General features: G+C 33.6%; 1 protein-coding gene across 1 annotated transcript in view; it reads left to right on the forward strand.

Annotated features, from left to right (window-relative positions):
- Window positions 1-25,000, forward strand: part of LOC127848027 (uncharacterized) — a 65,548-nt gene that overhangs the window by 24,632 nt on the left and 15,916 nt on the right. The window contains exons 4-5 of the mRNA XM_052380312.1: window positions 179-254; window positions 643-2,306. Coding sequence (XP_052236272.1) covers window positions 179-254; window positions 643-2,306 — 1,740 coding nt within the window. The remainder of the gene's footprint in view (window positions 1-178; window positions 255-642; window positions 2,307-25,000) is intronic.

Genomic DNA, 25,000 nt, shown 5'->3' on the forward strand with positions numbered 1-25,000 from the left:
TGCCTTATAAATGTCCATGAGTATGACAAATAACCATGTATCATCGGAAATAAAATTAAATAAAAATACACGAGTTAACATTTAAATGTAATAAACTTTTAACTATGCAATGATTAGATAAAGACCATCGCAACATAATTGGAACGCTGTGGCTTAATTGAACAAAACGTACTTGCAGATTCCAGGAACCGTCAGAGCATCGCGTTGATGACATGCATGATTACGGCTCCACTTCAGTAGATGGACACATAAACGTGCGTCTTGATTCGCAAGTTGATATATTTATATGTATAAATGTGATAAATTACATGTTATTAATCACAGAATTTGAAAATTCAACACTACATTGGTAAACAATATTTCTAAAGCTATCTACCTAACATTATCGAAACATTTGTGATAAAATGTTTCAAAAATAGGTCAGTCTATAATGGTGCATTTATGTCGTTGGTCTTTGGGCTAAAGCTAGGATTTCCGCTCAATATACGTCATACAAATATAACGTATGTCAGTACCTTGAATACATTAAATGGCTTCGTTACTATGCAAACGAAAGTTCATTTGAAATATTTATAACCCATTGATTTCTTTTTGCCTAAAAATAATGGTGGATCGTTATATTTTATTGCTTGTTAATTTCAGGATAAATTAGTTGAAGAAACGTTTATTATTTATTGTGGCAATGATATTTGTGAAGCGTCAATAGAAAGTAATGGAATCGAAGTAAGCAAAAGCAAATTTCAAATGCCAAAATCATTGCCGTCCTTATGCAAAAAAACTTGTATGTTACCAGAAGACGCACAGGGTTTCTACCAGTATCACTTTAAATCGAATTCCTGGACGTTGTTGTCTTTTTTCAAGTCATCCGCAGAAACAAAACACAGTCCACCTTTCAAGCATGAAAGGTGTACTGTACACAGGGATATACTGTTGCGTACTGAGGCTGAAATAAAAGCCCATATCAAAGATATACTTGACAACAACTATTCATTTAGCGAAATGTGTAAACAGATGCAGCATGTGTGCGCCCAATGTGAAAAGGAAGACATTTCGAACGTTGCGCAAACTCTATTAAATTATAAAGCATATAATAAACAACAAGCATTAATCTGCGTTTTTGCAATATCGGAGCTATCAGGTCTTTTTGGAAATACAAAAGAGTGTCGTAAATATAATATGAAAAATATTATTTGTCTGTGTGATGCGATTTCCACTTCAACTTTGAGTGACTTTCCAGGAACATGTCATTCTGCCTTGATAGAAACATGTAAAGAGTTGTATAGAACATGCTGTGAGAATAACTACAGCCTATGTAAGTTTCTTGACTACTTCAAAGTTTTTCTAGGGGATAAAGTACTTGAGGAATTAAAATATTTTGAAGCTACTGAACAGTCATGTCAAGAAATATTCACGGGAAATGACAGTGATGCCATTCTTCATCTCTTAAGCCTAGCAAACTTCTTCAAAGGTTCGGACCTATATCTAACTGTTATTTCAACACTTATTAGAAATTCGCCCTTTCTTTTGGCAACACAACTTGTACATGTAACGGAAGAGTCCATGTGCGAATCTGACAAAGCATTAGCAATAGAAATCATGCGGGACCATGCACGCAAAGCTGAAAAAGATGTTAGTTCAATAAAAGAAAAAGCTGAATTTATTGAATTAACAGATGTATTTGTACATTTGGACCTTTTTGCGAACGCAGACTTCTTCAATGTTGCCGAGTTTCTCATACGGGACATAATTACTAATACTGAGCCGTGGCATGAAAAACATGTTGATAATATATGTTCTCTTCTTAAACGAATTATTCAGAAACCTGCTTGTTTTCCGGACCCTAAGATTAAAATGGATGTAGCTGAAGCTCTGGCAAAGTCATCAATACCTGACTTTCGACGGCAATTCCTCGCAGTAGTTCAAACAGAATCATTTGCAGCCATAATCAGTAGCATAGAAAAGAACACATATAAACAGTGGTTGAATTTAGAACTTCCATTAGTCACAGACTACAAAGGTATTGAACGGGCGTTAACTAAATTCATTGAACTTTTGAACTTAAAAGGTGTTAACACAAGTACTGTCAAGGAGGTGATCCGTGATGTAGCCGATAAAATCATGCAATCAATGTCCTTAACAGATTTGCTTATATCCATCACGGACGTAGAAGACATTTGCGACAACGAGGAATTCGTCTCTGAAATCATCAAGGCAAAAATACACAGCCATTTGCAGACCCGAAAAGAATCACCGCTGGATATAATTCGGCAAATTTGTACAAACAATATATTGATTTTAAAATCAAAGTAAGTTCTTTCTTTGTTTGCACTGCACTGTGACAATAACACGAAATGTTTAATATTTGACATCGAATAATTAAATTTCAATGTATTTAAAATACTATATTATATTACAATATATATATATAAAGATGTCCGCAAGTCATGATACCATATATTCAGCTAAATATCGTATTTAAGTACAGTCCACTCTCGTTATCTCGAAGTCGGTGGGAACAAGAAAAAATATCGAGATAACGAGAGTTCGAGATATCCGATTAGGCGTTTTCAAAGAAATATGAGACGAAAATTTACCTTGTTTTTAACATCTAAATACCAGCTTAGAGGTCTAACTAAAGCCGTCACCGTGTGGAGTAATACTCTCTACCTGATATATACGCGTTTTTACGAGGCACGATTAATTTTGCTATTTAAATGCTTAAAATGACGTTTTAAGTATAACATAATTGCATGCGGTTATAATATTTCTAAACTGTCGAGAAAACATCCGGCAATGTTGCTATTTAAAGTTATGATGCAATTGACGTCCAATCAAGACGAGGGATTTCCATCTGATCATGCGTAAATCACGTTCCGGAATACTAAACTGTACATTTACATTTTGTCGTTTGAAATGCAAAGTTCAATCGATTATTAGTAAAAAATATAACTCAATGCATTTTGGAATATTGTTTGTAAAAACAATTAGTTTTTCGGCCTTTCGGCAGGCTGTGTATTAATTGCAGTTAATTGATCTTAAAGTGACAGTTAAAGTGACAGACCTTACTCAAGTGTTAATGGCTAACGACATTACACACGTGTGATTATTGATGCAATTAACGGATCAATTTCCTACCGCACAGTATCGGGAGCAGCCGGGCGAAGCGGAACGGTGAAGTATCAAAGGAAAAATTTCTCACCTTTTGCTGACACTTGAACAGTTATTCGCACTTCGAGATAAACCACAGTAAATACATGTAAAATCGGGACTCGGGACAAAGTTTTATATCGAGATATCGAATTATTCGACATAACGAAAATCGACATATGCGATGTTTATTTATATAGATAAAGAAGGAAAAAAGTTGGGACATTGAGCTTACTTCGACATATCGAGAATATCGAGATATCCGATGTCGAGATAACGAGAGTGGACTGTACAACATTGTGTGGTGAATAGATAAAAAATATTTTTTCGAATTATAAACGAATGTGAATGCAATTCGCTGTTTAATGCGAAAAAGCCTTCTTTGAGTAAAACAAATCGATACACAAGAGCGTCGGACTAATTGTACTGTTTTACTAGATTAATGCAAGCCAAGCACAAAAAGCGGAATACCAGGCAATACATCACTAGAAAGTCGGTTAAGTGTTTATTTATGATAAATCAATTTGATAATGCAACCACGTGCCTTTGTTTACTAACATAATTATTAATAAAAATTATTAATTTAACGCATTAATGGATAACGATAACTGGTCGATCAAATCAAGTTATGTCTTTAAACGGCCACCAGAAAAAACTTTGCGAAACCGAATTTTCGCAAACTCAAGTATCCATTTTCTTGATTTGCTTCTTTGACATAAACTATGCGATAAAGGTGTTATTTCTTATTATAAATTGATTATTTGTGCTTACAAAATGCGTTTTTTTTTATCTGAATTTATCAGCAAAGTTGCTCTTCCCATGGGATTTGTGCGTTTTTCACGTGAGATTGTCCTTTTACCCATGGGCTTTTTTGTTCTACCCATGGGATTTTTTCCAGATTTGTTTACGGGAACAATTTCCACGGTAGTTTTGAAAAAAAACAACAACAAAAAACACGATTTTAAACACTGTAAAAGCCTGTGTGCTAATTTTCGTTTTTTTTATAGAAAAAAATCCAATTTTCGTCATGGAAAAAATACTATGGGATTTTTTCTTATTTTGAGAGACTTATTTATGAAACTACCAGAAACACTATATTTCATCAAATGATGAAATATTTACGCGAAAAAATGCGTTAAATTGTTTAAAAAAAATACAATCCCATGGGATTTTTTTCCAATTGGATTTTTCTAGAATTGCTTAAGTCTGATAAAAGTTTCTAAATGCGAAACAATAACAATAATAATAATAATAATAATAATAATAATAAAATAATAATAATAATAACAATAACAATAACAATAATAATAATAATAATAATAATCATTATTATTATTTTATTTATTTTTTCTTTATTTATTATTATTATTATTATTATTATTATGTATTATTTTAATGTCATTATAATTATAATTATTGTTATTATATTCGATATTATAATTTATATATATTACTAGTAGTAGTAGTAGTAACAGTAATAGTAGTTGTACTAGTCGTAGTATTGGAAGTATTAGTAATAGTAGTAGCAGTAGTAGAAGTAGTTGTTGTTGTTGTAGTTGTTGTAGTAGTAGCCGCAGTAGTAGCAGCAGCAGCAGTAGTAGTAGTAGTAGTTGTAGTAGTAGAAGTAGAAGTAGTAGTAGAGTAGAAGTAGTAGTAGTAGTAGAAGAAGTAGTAGTAGTAGTAGTAGTAGTAGTAGTGGTAGTAGTAGTTGTAGTAGTAGTAGTAGTAGTAGTAGTAGTAGTAGTAGTAGTTGTAGTACTAGTAGTAGTAGTAGTAACAGCAACAGTAGCAGTAGAAGTAATAGTGGTAATGGAAGCAGTATTAGTAGTATAGAAATACGTGAAACTTCAGCTGCTCCTGTAGTATTTCATTTCTATTATAAAGACGTTCGTGTCCTTTATTAATGGCAAGTGACCAATTGCCAATTCAGTACGGCACAATACGAAACAACATACACATGCAGAATAAATTTGGGGTCACCGCCTGGGAACGGTCATTGCAAAGCACTGGGTTTAAACCGGTTTTAAAGCGCTGAACCTTACTTGGCCCAGCAAGTATATATGTATATAAGAGGAAATAAAATTTAACCTTATAGCATTGCAACCCAAATATTAAACAATAATAAAATGGAATTAAAACGCATTTGATTTAATTATCATTGTATTACTCAATGATAGGAAGAAGTCCAGAGCAACAGAGTTACACCTTTTGAGGAACAATGGCAAGAAATAACGAACAAATGTAAACTATATCCCTTTTTACAAAAAGATTAAAGAATATACATTATATAGATAATATTTCAGATCATCATCTTGCAAATACAGGAAGAAGCAGCAATATTGGGTGTAAATATAAATAATACATAGCTTGGTTGTTTATGTGACTGTTATATACTATGAAAAAAAATGTAAAAGCAAATTGATATAATAACTAAAAAGAATGTCGTTATAGAATGTGGCGATAATTCATCAGACAAAAATTATACTAATAATGATAAAAAGCTTCGTCATCTATAGTAGTAGTAGTAGTAGTACTCGTAGTTGTAGTAGTAGTAGTAGTAGTAGTAGTAGTAGTAGTAGTAGTAGTAGTAGTAGTAGTAGCAGCAGCAGTAGTAGTAGTAGTAGTAGTAGTAGTAGTAGTAGTAGTAGTAGTAGTAGTAGTAGTAGTAGTAGTAGTAGTAGTAGTAGTAGTAGTAGTAGTAGTAGTAGTAGTAGAAGTAGTAGTAGTAGAAGTAGTAGAAGTAGTAGTAGTAGTAGTAGTAGTAGTAGTAGTAGTAGTAGTAGTTGTAGTGGTAGTACTAGTAGTAGCAGTAGTAGTAGTAGTAGAAGTAGACGTAAAAGAAGAAGTAGTAGTTGTTATAGAAGAAGTAGTATCTGTAGTAGTAGACGTAGTAGACGTAGTAGCAGTTGTTGTTGTAGCAGTAGTGCTATTAGTTGTAATAGTAGTAGTAGTAGTAGTTGTTGTTGTAGCAGTAGCAGCAGCAGTAGTAGCAGCAGTAGTAGTAGCAGCAGCAGCAATAGAAGCAGTAGCATAATCAATAGCAGTAGCACTAGAATTGGTAGTGGTAGTTGTTGGTGGTAGTAGTAGTAGCAACAAAGAAGACAAATTAATGTTTACATGTGTTGTCTTAGCCTTTGGTTTAGTAGTATATTTTGTGTGAATAATACATAGATTAAATGTCTATATAATACTGAAACAAAATAATTCATTATTGATATCCGACACAGTCATTTTTCAGTTACCTGAGAGACAAGGTTTTGATCAGAGATTTTATTGTGGTCCAATATACCATGTATTACTACCAGTATGCCGACTTGAACACCACACGGGGCGAGGATTAACAGATAAATTAGGCTTTTAAATTATTATGCACTGAGAGGCAAACGATTCTTTAGCTAACTGACATTTTTTTGATGGATGATTGTGTATCTTATTGGAATTTAGCTAGCAAAAACTAATTTATAGCATCATCATTATCATGCACAACAACATCGTCATTTTTCCTTTTGTCACATCAACATTACAATATGCATGAGCGTAATGATACTAATACTACAGCAACATTTGCAAAACTAACAACATAACAAAACCTGTCATCTCATTTAAGTGATTTGTTTAAAACAATATACTAAATTCCGGTTATTTTCGGACCAGTGGACTGAATGTATTATAGTCCCAGTTCATAAAAAGGTTCCAGATCCGATGTAAATAATAATAGATGAATTACGTTCGTGAGCTGCTTGTCAAATTTATTCACGACTGTTATAAATAAACGTGTTAAAAGTGTTTGTATTAAACATTTCGGTTGCTCAATTCGGATTTCAAAATGGCGATCCACTACTAATGCAATATTGATTTCATATCCTTTAATCGACCATTATTTATTTGAAAACAAACATTTACATGTTATTTTTTTCGATAAACATTAAATGATTTGATACTATTTATAGAAATGCATTATGAACATGTTAAAATGTGAAATTAAAGACAAATTACTAAGAAAAGTGCGTTATATGTATCAACAAGAGATGTGTTTGTCAGAAACAAAATGCCCCCGACTGCGTTGAATGATTTTTTTTATTATATCCCTTTTAAAAAAATTATTACATCCCTTGTGAAAATGATCTGTAACTGACAGATGATATAAAATAGAAGTTATCTCCCTTTAAAACTTATTACTGCCCTTGGATTTGTTTTTTTTTAACCTTTAACTTTGAAGGATGACCTTGATATTGACCTTTCAGCACTCAAAATATGCAACACCAAGAGATACACATGCATGCCAAATATCAAGTTGCTATCTTCAATATTGCAAAAGTTATGGCCAATGGTAATGTTTTCGGACGGACGGGCGGACGGACGGACTGACTGACGGACGGACTGACGGACAGTTCAACTGCCATATGCTACCCTACATGTATGTACAATTGCTGCAATCATCCAATATGTCTGAACTGATTTTTTTATTTGTTAAAGAATCGTTGAGTATAAGATAAAAAATTTTAAATCGTATAACGTAGATTACCAATTGTTTACATCTGTACTTCAATATGCTTTGTTTTGTATATATTCATGTTTTGTAAATTTGTTTTTCTGCGAATAGAATATACCTGTTGACATATATATTTATACCAACCACCTGTGATGTTGATGATGTACATTGTGCAAGTCAAATAAAAAGTATGTCTGTCTGTCATAGCGTTACATTATACAGTTAATTAAGAATGATCTCATCTTATATCGTGGCATAAAAATATAAATTAACGATAACTGTCAATTAATTAAAATATATCTTGATGATTCTTACACAGAGATTTAAAAAAGAAAAAAAACGTTGCGAACAATTTAATGGGGTTTATTAAGTTAATATGATTCAAATCATTCGACTTAAATGATCCTAGTTTTAGCGAACGCATACAAACAATTCAACTTTACATTCAAATTCAAATTGTTGCTCAAAATATTTACAGTTATATCAGTTACTAGGGACGCGATTTTGTTAATTTCCACAATCCAATAATAATGGTGTTTGTATCACAAATCAAAAGCTACACATTATTGAATGTATGCAACTCATACACATATTGATACGTGCATATGTATGCTTTCTTTAGGAATTTGACGAAATGACTGAAAAATGCCTTGAAACATTCCATAAAATTCCTGAATCAATTTCAGCTTTATTCACAATTGTTAACTGCTTTATAAAATAAATACAACTAAAATTAAAACATTTATTTATTCAGAAAATTGTACATTTTGGAAGACCTGCATCAATATGAACTCTAACAAGATATTTCACACTGTTTTCATACTTCACATATTGAGACAAAAGATGACAATAATTTCTCATGTAAATCAATTTCATATCTCTACTCAAAAAATAAAATTGTACATAGTTGATAGTTCCGATTATATTAGATCAATTTCATTTTACTTCACAATTTCAAAATGGACACATGTCAGTAAAGAAAAATAGAACACTTGTAAATAAATGTTTGTTACATATTTTGTATCATCTAGGAATTATTAAAACTTGTAAGTGTTTAAGTAAACTCTTGTGAAATTCCACAGGTCAATCACTTAGTCTTGCACTGTCTCTTCCCAAGGCTACAGTCGCATTGAAAGAATCTATGACCACCCGACTCTGTCTTCCTGACAGTTTCACGAGGTGTTGTAGTTTTTCTGTGTCTATATCACAATCGGTAAGAAGGCGTGGCGGGCAGAGGTCAAGTTGGTTCCTGGAGTATCTTGTACTCAAAACTGCCTTTAGTTTTACACGGGATCGATTTACCATTCTTTCGGCTTGATATAATTGTGACTCTTGTTATTTTACGTTGTTCTGATATATCCTGGTGTCGTTAATCTAATAGTAAAGTAGTTGGCAGTGGCTGGTTGGTAGTAGCAGTGATAGTTGGCAGTGGTTGGTTGGTGGTGTAAGCTTGCGTTGGGTTGTTGGTGGAAGTAGTTGGTGGTGGCTAGTGAATAGTAGTAGCAGTCGGCGGTGGCTGGTTGATGGTAGTATTTGGTGGTGGCTGATTGGTACTAGTAGCAGTTTGCAGTGACTCGTGGGTGGTAGTAGCAGTCGGCGGTGTCTGGTTGGTGGTAGTGGTTGTTGGTGGCTGGTTGGTAGTAAGAGCAGTTGGCAGTGGCTGGTTGGATGAAGTAGTTGTCGGTGGCTGGTTGGTAGTAGTAGCAGTTGGCGGTGACTTCTTGGTAGTAGTAGTTTACGTGGCTGGTTGGTAGTAGTAGCAGTTTGCGGTGACTGGTTGAAAGCAGTAGTTTGGTGACTGGTTATTAGTATTAATATCAGTTGGCAGTGGCTGGCTGGAGGAAGTAGTTCTCGGTGGCTGGTTGGTAGTAGTAGCAGTTGGCTGTGACTGGTTGGTAGTAGTAGTTGTCGGTTGCTGGTTGGTAGTAGTAGTAGCAGTTTGCGGTGACTGGTTGGTAGTAGTAGTAGCAGTTGGCAGTGGCTGGATGGATGAAGTAGTTCTCGGTTGCTGGTTGGTAGTAGTAGCAGTTGGTGGTGACTGGTTGGTACTAGTAGTAGCAGTTTGAACTGGCTGGTTGGTATCAGTTGATGGATAACACAGCGCAATTAAATCATCTTCAGATTGAAGTCTTTGAAGGATATCAGCTGGTAGGCTGAAAGATATAAGTCCAATCTTTGGGTCCTCTCCGAAGAGAGCCTTGTATGGGGTTTGGTTGATTCCAGCATGATGGGAACAATTCTTCTGCTGCTGGGTAAACTTGAGCCCGACAGCCAAATCTCGAGTATTGTTGTCACTCATCCACGCTACAAGGGTGTCTTTAAGTCACGGTTGGCTCTTTCAACAGACCACTTGCTTTGTAGATGTCTGGGTTTTCCATGTACCGTAATGAATTGTGGCCACAACTCAATCAGCTCTGTTAAAACTTTGGCAGTGAATTCGGATCCATTATCGCTCTGTAGAATTGATGGAGCCCCAAACAGTATGAAAATGTCTAGTAGTTGGTAGGCGACTTCAGTCGCTCTTTTCGAAGAAAGTGGCCTTAGGACAACAAATTTCGTAAGGTGGCACTGGTAAACCATGATCCATTAGAACTGTCATTGTTGGGAAGACTGCATATCTTTCAGATCTACCCGACCACGGGAGTTGATTTCTCTGGTTAGGATTGGTTTGACCACAATGCCTTTCGTATTTTCTTCTCTTGGCAGACTTGGCAGTAGAACTTGAATAGTTCAACTGAATCTTTGGTGATGATGGCGTATTTGACGTTTACATGTTTCAGCATTCTGTCTCTGCCCTCATGGCCAGTAGCTATATGGGCCTTCTTTGTGACATCGAAAGTATCCTCTATGGTTACATAGTAGAAAGGTTGATCAGTAGGAGACGGTCTTCGTGATAAGCTTCTCGACGTCACCACACTGCATTACATCGTACTTCTTGAAAATGTAATACTGATGACGTGATTTGTGGAAGTAGTTTCGGATGCGGTTTTCAGGTCATCTATTGTCTTGCTGTAAACGCCTTTCGAAATATGATGTTTCTCATGTGTTGAATACCTCTTCAATAAAGCTTCTCTGAATATTATCTCAACGTTTATTTGATCCATGTTGTTTAATTCAAATCGTATGGAGGAATGAACTCATAGCATTTAGCTAAGATTTTATAATACAGATGTTTGCACACTTTGCGCATTGGCAATGCCATCTGCCAAAACGCCCGTGGACAACTCATTATGGCAGCTTGTTTATTGCACCAGACGATATAATATCTAGGCCGCTAGTTGAAAGGGGTCCGCGTCTACTAGGAATTGCTTAATTAGAAGAAAACCAGAGATAAGTTTATCACATACTGTCAAACTGACACCTTTTAGTTTTTTAAATAACGTCTTAAAATAACGATTCACATTAGGTGCGCGAATTCTTCACTCAATTTCCCATGCGGAGAACACGATGTTTTACTTGTCAGCAATGTTTTTGTATTTGAACACTCATTTTCTATTTGGATTTTTTTTTATTTTCGCGAGTGAAACGAAACAACAATTAACGTTTGTTTGAGCCTAAAAGATTACTTTCATATACTAGTTATGAAATTGTATTGCAAGAAGTTTTGTAAGTGAACACAATGAAACCTACAAATTATAATAACGTTGTAAATTGGTTAAACAAAATATCTTCCGTATTCACACTTAACACATTTTAATAGTCCAGGAAATTAATTTGTAGTGGTAGCAAGTCACATATAAAGAGCACTTAATATGATCCGCATCATGCGAAAATGAGATTAGCACCAGACAAGCCTACGCATCCACGCAGTCAGGTTAGGAGCTACCCTGCTCGCAAAGAAGACCACGAAACATTGCGTGACTTTATAGCGGACAGCATAGCTCCTGACCAGACTGCGCGATTGCACAGACTGGTCTGGAGCTACGCTGGTCGCATAGGACATACAGCCCATTTTCGCATGACGCGGCTCATATGTCAATAATTATTAGATCATATACGCGGATGAAAGCTCCAGGTATGGCTTTCAATACTCAGTGTGTGTACGTTGACAGTCTAAAACTTATTGGATTATCATGGATACCACACATTTAAACTTTCATTAATCTATATATGTTTCCAATTGTATAATTATAACTACAAACTACACTATTTAACAGAAAGCAATATAATTATGTAATCATTAAAATGAAATAAGGACATTTGAAACATTTCCTGAATCCTCTTAAAGGCCTCTAGTAAATTGTGTAAAGTTGTGTACCCATTTTCAGTCATTTTGCGAAATTCCTGCGAAAATTAGGCATTTCGTGAAGTCCCTAAGTGAAACAGTCATTTCACGAAAATCCTGAATCGTATAGAAATTTCGAGAAAAAAATTACCGTTATTCTAATGATTATATTTTCAGTATTTGTCTACTTTTTAATAATGTATGATCAAATGTGTTCACAAATACGTATGTTAAATATTTTGAAATAAACACTTGGGGACGAATGTAGTTATTGATTTATACTTAACTAGTTTAACCATGTGTTTCTTCATATAAAATCTTTTCAAAATCACTCTTGAGATAATGTCGATGGGTAAAGCTATTTCTGATCAAAATATGTATTCATATAGAATGGTTCTGTTCATCATAAACAGCTGTAAATTAATTAATAAATAGTAAAACAATATAATGTCAAAAAAGTTAACTGTTACATATACTTGACTTAGTCGTGTATTTTGTAATACAGGAAATATCAGTTTTTACCGATATATAAAAGGGATTTTTCACGGTTATGACCCAATTAAGAAAAACGTGTGAAATTTTAAATTGACACCATTACCCTGCTTAAATCTAAAATATTTAGTAAAAAAAGGTTCGGTTTACTTGACAGTAGGGCATTTTAAAACGGATAATCATTGCATTTTGTTGTTATGTACAAATTGTCATGTTCGTGACAATTTAATCAGTGGCGATTGATTTATCAAGTTCTTGTAACGGGATATCACAGTTATTAAAATTATGTGAGCGACGAAATTGCTCTGCTTCGTCATTTGAACATTGTGAAATATCATTACTTAGAGTAAAGAAATAGTTATAAAAAGATCATTAGAAATGTGGTTACTTTTTCTCTTCTTATTATGTTTAAAATGCATCCAAAATTTCCTGGATTTGTCATGCTTACGGAAAGTTTATTATTTTCAAAAATTCGTTTCTTTTTATTTATTACAGCTTTATAATTTTGAGTTTTGTGCGCAAAGTAAATGTCTACTCTCTGTTGTTTTACACTTATGAAAATTGTCCAGAGCTTGAAAAAAATATATTTGTGTAACACACTCATTATCGAACCAGTCCGCATTTTTACATCGTTATAAGAAATGTTTTTAGTCGTTCGCTTGCTAACAACTAATGTGAGTGCCAAATATTTCAAATCAGTTCGCTCTAAACTACGATAAACCTGATAACAGCCGCATTCGCCGCATGCGCGCGAGAAAGAGTTGTATTATTTATGCAAGAGTTTGAGTTCTTCAACTGTATTTATTCACAAATTGAAACACAGTGTGAATATCGTGTTAAATGGAATATGATTTTTACGAAGCGTATATAGAAACAAATCTATAAACAATATTTGTATTATACGTGTCGCGGAAGAGAATGTTTATGTATGAATGATTGAAATAGTCCACTATCTGCTGCGTCTTAATGACGTAGTATTTTTGCTCAGCACAGGTCATTCATAACCTGAGGCTATAAATAGATGCGGGATAATAAAACTTCTGCTGATTAATAAGTTTAGTGGGAGGTTGCGTAATCACGGCCGTTAATCACGCGCGCCATCTCTTTGTGCGATGCATTAATAAATGAGCCAATGCAACTTCCGAGGTGGCGCCCAGGCCCGGATGTTTTGAACATTTATGGACAATTTTACAGGGTGATTAGATTTACAAATGTATATGCTGTTTTAACATAATTCGCATTAATTTTAAAATCGGACAATGTAGTGCGATTCAGCGAAGATTGATTCGTCCAAAAATATAAAGACACATACATGCTCAACCCATTTAAAAACGTGAGAACCTCTATAAGTTGTGGCATGGTGGAGTTTGAAAACGCATTTCGATAAGTTTTTCCTGTGTGACGAGAAAATGTCCACCCAATTAAATCGTTCACTACATCAAACGATTGCGTACAACATACATTTGATGCTGCATGCACAGAAATATTGGCTTCTTGCCGATGTAGCAGATAATGTTGCATTTTTCCAAACAAGATGGAGCCAATGCTTAGGAGGTGGTGCTAATGAAAGGAGGTGGCGCAAATGCAGGATATATCTATTAACAGTCGTATCGCAATGACATTATCACATGAAGTAGATTTGTAGATTATGTTATTTGTTATATTAAATTTATATTTCAACGTACATACGAAGGCCCAAACCTTTACAGAACACCAACACAATCTTTGATCAATAAGATGTAGTTTTTTTTTAAATATATAAATATACTCAATTAAGAAGTCACCAACATGAATAAAACATATTGTACGATGTATACCAAAAATTTGTAATACTCAATCAAACCAATACCTCAATGTTCAAAATTATCAAAAATATTCATCGATAGCAATATTTGTATACAGTATGATAATTCACGAAATAAGTATAAGAACAAACTTCTTCTTGAAACAATGATTTGTGGTCGTTAATCCTAATGCTTAATTAACTAAAAAGCCAAGGTCAACGAATCTTAATTGGGCTCATTTATGTTGTTTTTCCCACTATAAACTCCAAAAATGTTAACATTTTTGTATAATACATGTTAAATGTTGTTATCTTACAAAGACGAACGTGTAAATCCATCTATACATTATTAGAAAACTACTTCTTTTAATTAAACACGCACGCGCCTTAAATGTGCTGAAGTAGTCAACTTACAAAAATTAATGTAAGTCCAGTAAACATAATATAATCCATAATAAAATATTTCACTTTAAAATAGCTAAACATTTGCGTTGGCGCCACCTCCTAATCTGAGCGCCACCTCCTTGGCATTGACTCAATCTTTTTTGAAAAATGCAAATTTATCTATTAAATCGGCTGGAAGCCGATGTTTGTATGCACGCATTAACTTGTACAGGTTCAAAGCAATCGTTTTATGTAATGAGCGATTTAATTTGCAGGGAATTCGCTCGTCACACAGGCGAAAAAACATCGATTTGCTATTACGAATTGTACCATGCCTTAACTAATAAAGGTCCTCACGTTTCCAAATGGGTTGTGATTGTATGTTTCTGTACATTGTTAGATGAATTTAATTCGCTGAATCGCACTACATTGGCCGATGTTTTATTTTAATATTGCAAAATGTGTTGAAAAACATATTAAACCTAATCACCCTGTAAAATTATCCGTTAAATTTCAAAACATCCGGGCTTGAGCGCCACCTCGGAAGTTGCATTGGCTCATTTAGTAATGCATCTTAAAAAAGAGGTGGCGTGCGTGATTAACGGCCGTGGTAATCTCGTTCATAGTTCAGGCTTCTACAGTGGGGTTAAATTTGATATGTCTGGGAAACGTTCTTTTGTTCTCAACAAATAGCGGCGATCTTTTGTATTCACGTGTGCTAACAGCGCTAAAGTAGAAGTTTAAGTTTGTTTATATTCACAGTTTTCAATTTATAAAACGTTAAACATGAGTTCACCAATTACTACATGTAAACTATAGATAAGAACGAAAATGCTTTACAATCGCTAAAACCGAGTATAAAAAACAACAAAATATAACAAGAAATATCTTTTAAACAGGTAGTTGGCCTAAATGCTGACTTTAAAATGATGTTTGCAATTTACGTTTTTAAATATTTAAATTGAAAACAAAAAGTTTAACGTTTGTGTTTTTTAGCTTGTTAGTCGCATATTCAGCGCATGAACTGTCTGTTATCATTGTCAAACCACACATTAGTGTAAGTAGATAAAAATTATACTACGGGAGTGCACATCATATGTGGCCTAATATGCCTGGTTATGAGTTTATTTCTTCACCATCGAAATATATCGTATGTTAATATTTGATTTACACGCAGTTTTCTTTCGACACATTTAAATCACACTTTCATAGCCGCGTCATGCGAAAATGGGTCTTATGCGTTTCGACCAGCGTACCTTAAGCCCAACCTGTGCATGTTCGCAGTCTGCTCAGAGGCGATGCTGTTCGCCATACAATCACTCAATGTGTTGTGGTCTCATTATGTATCTCATGACCAAACTGAGAGATGCGCAGGCTGAGTGGGCTATATATATGATGGGCGCATATTGAAAGACCCATTTTTGCATGACGAGGGTCATTAAAAATCTCGTTTTGAATTGTAAATGGCACTATGTTTTTCGATACAAAATTAAATTCAAAATAGCAAACTTGTAAATAAGGGCAGACTATCCAGGCGTTCAGGAAAGATTTCCAGATGTGCTGACCGAGTACGGCAAATATTCGTGGTTCAACTTGGATAATTAAACGATTTTCATCGTATCGTGACACTTTACTATTTCGGTAATGCTTTTTTTCTCATCTTGAAAGCAAAACTGTGTTTATCAATAGTAAATTATATATTCCCCTGACAATTAAGTGAACAAGTACTGACCCTGAAATTCTGCGAGATGGATTTTTACGCGTTATTGTAACTGGGCCACAATGTGTGTCGTTTGAACATACAGAGAGAAGTCCGGAATTCCTTACACTGAACAGTGCTACATCCTTTGCGCTGAGCCCAGACACAGTGATGTAGCCAAAGTTCAGAGGTTTTATCTCGAATCAGCTTATTACATATACGAATATATTCATGCATGTCTGCCGGCGTTATGTAAAAGTCATTTATGATGAAAAGCAGGGTAAAACAGCTAAGCCGAAAAAGCGCATTTGTGCTCAATACCCATGTTTAGGTCAGAGGTGTTGACACCGTGTTAACTGCTAGGGTAAAAAGTAATGCATAAACAACATAGTACGAGTCAACAGGGCTGTCTTTTTGACTACCTAATTTGTGAGTAAAACGTTTTGCTCGCATATTTATTTTATATTTATTTTCATCAATTATCTTATTGTATATTTTGAATATGTATATGGCGTCAAAAATCACAAGTTTTGTACAAGGAAGTCCCATCATGAAATTATATTCTTAGTGAGATAGGTATTCGATATTCCAACAATATTCATTTAATATGATGGTGATTGCAAATTGTCTTTATATTCAGTTTCCATTACCATTTTCATCATTCTTTCTATGCTTTCAGAACGTCAAAAAGAGCCATGTTGTTATTTTGTCTAAGTTATCTCTTTACAATAAAAAGTGCACACACATCTCGACCCGTGCGTTAAGACACACTCTTAATAAATTTGAATGGCTTGTGTCCATTTCAAACTTGCGATTAATATTGAAAAATAAGTTGCGTCTGAAATTTTGCAATAGCGAACAACTTAATTGCCTTCAGCTCTTTGATTATGTAAGGTATGGTTAGAAAACAACGTAAAAGAGTTCAGCAGTGTATTTATAGACTCCCTGTTTTGTAGACTATTACTATGGCTCAAGGTCAAGTTACTAAGTTCGGTAAGTCGACTAATAATAGCACTTCTGACTTTATCCCGTTTAAATTGATTCCATTTTATTTTAAAATAATTTTCTAATATCTGTTCCGGATAATCAAAATGTACATGTTTCGAAAAACGAATTGGTCTATGGTCGCTATATACTTTAGGATTTTCAACCGTGAAATCATTAATTCGCAAAAAATTGCATTCCTTTGTGAGCAGTCTATTAACGACGCGCCCTGCTGTGATATAAATGTTGATGGGCAATCAATCGTTTAGAATGCGTAGAATGGTTGATTGACAGAAGTCAATAACTTTTAAACCATGATTGTTTTCAATAACAGGTTACAGCAGAGGGGGTGATCGTATATATTATACGGAACAGAACAGAACACATATTTTATTCACTTAAGCATTTTACAGCTCATCGTGATCGATATAAAACATTCATAAATGCGTGAAAAAGTAATAAAGATAATAATATATTATGCGCGAGAGTGTTGTGTGTTTATATACACACTGAATTAAGTATTTAAACTATATATTCACAACAACAATGGAAAGATGAGGCAAACAAACACACTCATTTTATTAGCATTTCATTTTCAACTGTACATATTAAAATACATTGGCCGTAACAGACAAAAACACAGTACATTAAGTTCATATTTAACGGTAAATAAATAGCAAAAATAAACGTTAAGTTAAGAAAAATACAATTATTTCTTTTCTTAAAGCATGTACATGTAGTACAGTAAATTGCTGAATTCCGAAGCTTTATTATTACTATGTAAGAGTTTGAAAAATGTATGCATACTTGGTTTTCATCAATACTGTTTCCATACGTATTTGTATCTTTCTTCTAAATAAAATGACCTTAAGTATAAAGTGATATTCGTCTTCTAAATCGTTAAGACTACATAAAGTACAAATTCTGTCAATTCTGATAATGTTATAATGTCTACCAGTTTAAATTATATAAAATTATGTGACGATAGACGTATTTTAGCAAGGATGTTTGTATGTTTTGTTTTATTGTCAATGACATCTAAATACACAGATCTTTCAAATACAGTTTAATGTTCTTTATAAAATAGTAATGAAGTTGATGAATCAACACTAACTCTCCACTCAGCTACATACTGATCTCTGAGTCTAGTATTTAAAGGGGCATTTTCACGTTTCGGTAAATTGACAAAATTGAAAAAAAAAAATTCAGATTCGCAAATGTTCGTTGTAGTTATGATAATTGTGAGGAAACAGTAATACTGAACATTTACCATGCTCTAAAATATCCATATTATGCATGTTTTGACGATTTACAAACCTGAAAATTATAATGGTTGCAACGCGAAACGATTAAATAATTTAGAGAGTTTTGTTGTTGTCGTTAAATTATGTGATACTACGAAAATTGATTATATATAGTATAACATTCATTGCACCTTGTATAAGCGCCAATAGCCTAGTGGTATAGGCGATAGGCTTTTACTCCAGGGGTCAGTGGTTCAAATCGAGTTGAGGGTTACTTTCTTTTCATTCTTTATTTTTTGTATTGATTTTTACTGACGCTTTTTAGATCCAATGTTTACATTTATCAATATAAAGCATTTAATTACAAACTTCAAGTTTTTTTCGAACTTTAAAGGACCAATTAACCGTATTATTTTGTGTTTTAATTTTCTAATATTGTTAATGATAGTAGTAAGGATACAATTGTCTTGTTTCTTTTAATTAAGTTTAAACAAATATTTAACAATCCTTATGTTACATATGTAAAGGAAATCGACCAACTTCAGCATAGAGTGACATTGAATTTGTGGACAGTTTTACATTTAACAGTCTTTTACGGAACTTGTCAATGCGTTCAATATTAGTTTCTGCAATAAATTAGCGTGTTCCTGGTCCCACTTGATATAAAAATACCAAGGTAGTTAAAATTGCTAACTATTTCAATTTTTTACCTTTGAAGGTCGATTTGTATTTTTCTTTGCACGCCCACTTTTCAGAAAACCATTATTTTTCGTTTTGTCAATATGAACAGATTAATTCCATTTATCGCTATATGATTCTAGATCATTCAACGATTCCTGGAGTCCTTCTTTAATTTTTGAGAAAATGACTGAACCATCCGCAAATAGGAGGAGATAAATAGACAATTGGTCTAACGTTATTCCGGCGTTTATTCCGTTTTGCAAATTTAATGCTATATCATTAATAAATAACCAAAACATGATGGACAATGTTATTTCTTCTTGTAATAGGCCGATAGTGCTAGTAAAAAGGTCCGAAAGTGATTTACTTGAAGTTTGAGCTCGCAATACATAGAGCGGATAAGTGAAATTAACTTTCAGTCGATTCCCGATGAAATCATTTTGTGCCATAGCTCTCTGCGATTTATAAGGTCGTAGGCCTTCCGGTAATCGACATCGCAGCAGTAAAGTTTGTTTTTACTACGTATTTGCTTTTCTATTAAATGATAACGAATGAAAATTGCATCGACAGTACTGCAATTTAGTTTGAATCCGAACTGAGCGTCAGCAAGAATGTCATGGGTTTCTGCCCAAGATTTTTAGCGTTTGTTTAACAAACCTCTAAATAGTTTCGCAAAACAGCTTAACAACGTGATTGCTCTAAAGTTATCCGTAAATATCTGTCACTGTTGTCGTTGTTTATGTTAACGTCAGCCTCATAAGCTGAAGTATTGAAATATTCATACAATTCTTGCAGCGATATATTATTTGCTTTTGGTGATACTTTTTGTGTTTTGTTTTGAATAATTTTCAGAATTCGGGAGGTTTTTTGCAACTCATGTTATTTAATTTCGCACCCTGTTCTCTGTTAAACTTAGATTTTATTTTCCGACATAAATATTAATAGTCTTTCCTTGCTGTCCGCATGGCTGTTCGTGTATGCATATTCCTATTTAAATTATACTGGTTAACTGTTTGAGTATATTCTGTCCGTTTTCGTTTGCATTCTTCGTTAAACAGCGTTGTTTATCAGTGTCAGCGGAAGCGAATCTATTATGATTGTTAATAACATTATTGCTAATTACATGTTACACCATTTTTCACCTCGTTAATTTAGGAAATCAATGATCTCCGAGACTAATAAATCATGATTGCATCGCGAGTGGTAACCTGGTTGCAAATTGTATTATAGTTCTTGAGCACCGTTTAATTGGTTTTAGTTTTTTTAGATTGAAGGTTTTATTTCAGAATACATATAGCTTAAAATATCTCTCACAACAAAACCAAACATATAAAGGTTCTTTACTGATTTCATTATCATATGTTATTTTTGATTTAACCACATTATGCATTGATCTTACTATATTCAAAACTTTGCCTCTTATGCCTAGTTTAATTAGTTTGTACCATATAGTATCTCTAACAACAAAATCAAATGCCTTTGTAAAATAAATAAATGCCATACACAATTTCTTATGTTGATTTAAAATATTAGAAATTATACCTTGTAAGGCAAGTATATTATCAACTGTTCCCATGCTTTTCCGAAATCCGGCTTGGGGCTGCTATGTAAAGATTATATTCCCCCCGACACTTAATCGATTGTTAATTATTTATTAAATAATTTTCCCACAGTGCTGAACAATGTGATTCCCCTGTAATTTGACGTGTCCTCTAAATCGCCTATCTTATGTATAGGGACAATTAACCCTTCGCTCCATGCCTCTAGAACATAACTTTAGTTGAACATCTAATTAAACAGCACAAACAAAACCTCCAAAAATGGATTTAGGTAACACCATGTTTTAAAAACTCATTTAATACATAATCCGGACCAGCCGACTTACCAGTTTTAAACAAATGCATGCTTTTTAATTTCTGCTCGTGTAATATCAATATTTAACTCTTCAAACATTACGTGTAATTCGTAATTCAAATACCGCTCATTAAAATAAAATATGTCTTCGTTTGGTTTAAAGAAGTGTGAATTTGGATCATTTATTGATTTAAAATATCTTTCAAAGTCATCTTATGCAATGTGCCTGATTTAATTGGCTTAACAGATCCAATTAACATATTCCAACATCTCCTTGCATCTGAATATCTATTTTGTTCTAGAAGTTTTGTCTGTTCGGAATCATATTGATATTTTTTTATAGCAAGGCATTCGTATAAAATACGTGCCCTGGTAATAAGTATTCTATTTTTATCAGACCTGTCATTCCTATATATATTTTATTGTTTATAGAACTCCGTTTTTGCTGATTGACACTCTTCAATGAACCATTAAATTGTTTTACTTTGAACACGTAGAAATTTTTCATTATTGGCAGTTTTAATATTTTCATAAATAATGGTGAACGCACTTCATTAACAATTGAACAAAAATGTTCTAAACTTTTGTCTAAAGAAGACGACATATTAGTGTTATTAATAGCATTGCATTCCGTGTTTAAAGATTGTATTATACTTTCATTTTAAAGTGATTGTATATAAAGATTGGTTTTAGTTGTATCCCATTTGTTCATGTATGTTGCATTAGCATATTAATTTTTTTTAACAAAGTAGTTGTATCAATATCATCAAAAGTATCCTCATTATTGTATGTAGTTATACAAAATTGTGCTACACAGTGATCAGATAATAAATTAGGATCAAAAACCTCAAATTGATCAACACGTTTGAATAAAGAAGGTGAAAACATAACACGGTCGATAACGCTAGATTCCTTACTGGTTACACAAGTGAATGTTCCATTTGTACTATCTACACCTACTCTACCATTCAACACTTTTAACCCAGTCATTTTGCAAATGTCAGGTAGACAATTACCATTCTCATATACAACTTTATCTGTACTTAATCTTGGTAAACACCTATCTGCGATATAATCGTATAGTAATACGTTAAACAGTTGTAAATCATTATTTTCAACATCGGCTTTAACGCCAATTCTTGAATTAACATCTCCACAAACTATAAATTTGCACTTATTATTATACGTAGTTTCAAACTGTATCATATCGTTTAAAACTTGATCAAATAAACTTTCGTTAATAAACATTAAACAATAAATATATCGCGCACGAAATCATTCCTGTACTCTGATTTCCATTTAACGTATACGCGCCGAGTATTTTAACAGTTAGTAACCGAGTTGTTCGTGCTCAGAGTAAAAGAGTAAATGTCACTGGGGCATGAATTGAGAATTCCGTGAAATCGTACACCTAAAAGTCGGTTAAACAGTGAAAGGTTTTGACTGATGTTAACAAATAGTCTTCTGTACTTTCCCCATCATGGGTAAAACAGGTTCATTTGCGCTCTGAAGTGGAGCATATGTTTCAAGTAAATCAAAATCACCAACGCTTCAGTCATTGTCAATACAATCAGCTTTATGACCGGTTCTAGCATTTTCGTCCCCAGTGATAAATACTTTTCCTTTACTATGAAAAAGTCAATATCGGATTTTAACAGCTGAACACTGTAAACATCATACATATCATGCGTTTGTGAATTCTCATGTGGAATATACATTACAACTAAATAAATATCAATTTCAATATTGAATGTGTTTTATCTATTTTAAGCCATAGTAAACAGTCTATTTTATTTCTTACTAAAGAAACTCCTGTGCGTATACTGTCTCTAATGTACACGAAGATCCCGCCGCTCGAATGCCTTGCTCTACGGTGTCGGAAGCGTCTGAACGAGTCAATAGGATTGCTGTAACATTTAAAAAGTCCATTATTGAGTTTTTGTTAGTCCAGGTCTCATTTAAACAGATAATATAAAGAAGTGAAACTCCAGCTGCTGGAGCAGTATTGAATTTTCATTAAAAACAATTAGTCGTCCTTTATTTAAGGCAAGTGCCCGATTGCCCAAACAGTACAAAACAGCACAATACAGCACAATACAAACCAACATAAACACAAAATATGAATAAAGCTGGGGTCACCGCCTTGGAACGGTCAATGCAAAGCATTGGGGGTTTAAACCTGGTTATAGAACGCTCAACCTCACACTTGGCCCAGCAATATTCATAATACATTTAAGTGTAAATAAAATTTAACGTCATAGCATTGTAACTCAAATTAAACAATAATAAAAGGGAATTAAAACGCATTCAATTTAATTACTATTTAATTACTCAATTGCATTGAAGATACAAGAGTAGCAGAGTTACAACTTTTTGACGAACGATCAAATAAAACTATTAACAATTGTCAACTACATTCCTTCTTTATAGAAAAGATTTGAGCATATAATATCATGGAATTAATATCTCAGATAATCATCGCGCAAATACAGGAATGTCATGTTTAACCAAAAATAACGCAAGTTTGTTGGCACCACTCTTTGTAGAAGATTCCATATTCCAAGAGACAACTTGTATGGCACTCTTACTGTTATTCTATTAGAGGTACTGCTAGCCCTGTGAATCGTTATGTCATCTGGTGCATTTTGTATATGTAGCTGTGTGACAATAAAGTCCAAAATTTTGTTCTCACAGTTTTTATATTGTTCTTCTTGGATTCTAGAAAGCAGAAGATTGTCCAGCATACTTTGGCATTTGCGATCCCTTATCTCCGCCTGAAGTTTCGATTCCTTGGCGACATATGCATCTTCTGTTGTTGTCATGTGTTTCATATTGTTCAACATAGTGTCCAACTGCTTTTGTTTATCCGTTATATCCTCCACGGTGCTACCACTAAATTCACATGATTTTTCGTCTTTGATTATGATTTCTAAGTCAATAATCCGCCTGTCAACATTATATTTTCGTTACTTCATAGCCGAAACACTTTATTGAATTTTCTTGAGCTTTGACAATGTATTGTCCTTTGAATTTAAACGGTCCAGTATTGTCTATAAAATGTCATGCTTTGAAAACATTGGACTAGCTTATTCTGACATAAAACACTGTCCTTGAAATGACGGTTTGTTCATAATAATTTCCTCATGGGCCCCATTCGTTATCATAAACGTGTGCTGTGCGTGTCTGTCCGTCATGGACAACTACGAGAGAATGCAAATAATTGCCCGAGATTGTATGAATTTTTTTCACATTTGTATTAAATCTGTTGGTTATGACATATAAATTTCTTAATAAAGAGTGCCCATATTACATTCAATTGGATGACATAAAAAAACTTATTTATCGAGAAGCACTTGTATTTGTGTGTTATGTTAATAAATACACACTAATGAGAGACAAACTCCGAGAATTACCTCCTTTTCGATCGAGACCGACTATACGATGTCATGTAGAATGTGGACAGAACGTTAAATGTAATTGTAGTTGAAATTGTGCCCAATTCATTCAACTTACCTGTATTTTTTATATCGAATTTTAATCCGAAAAATAAAAATGTGGGACATTTGGAAGTTAACAGTTTAAACGTATAATTTTACATAATGTTTTAGTGTAAATGTCCCATGCGCATTGTTAGAGTCGGATATGCACAATACACAGTATATAATTGAATAATACGGTCCAGTAAAATAGTGGCATACTTTATTGTTTTAACAAAATAAATGAAATGTACAATTTAAATAGATATGGTTGTAACTAAAATATTAACACTAAACACTAAACAACAAAAACGATAAACAAAGCAAAATAATACTGAAGTAAACCAGCTCAAACATTGTTCGGTTTGCCGAGAGAAAATAGTTAGATGATAGACTTGATGTTGGGTATTATACTGTGTATAGTTACGAAAAGACATTAGTGTTATACAATTATTTATATGATTAAGTATATTTACGCAAAAACATAATGCTGTGTCCGATTTGCTTCCGACACATGTTCATTGTAATTAGTTCCATAA

This window comes from Dreissena polymorpha, chromosome 10 (assembly GCF_020536995.1).
Source record: "Dreissena polymorpha isolate Duluth1 chromosome 10, UMN_Dpol_1.0, whole genome shotgun sequence".
In the NCBI taxonomy this organism is placed as follows: domain Eukaryota; kingdom Metazoa; phylum Mollusca; class Bivalvia; order Myida; family Dreissenidae; genus Dreissena; species Dreissena polymorpha.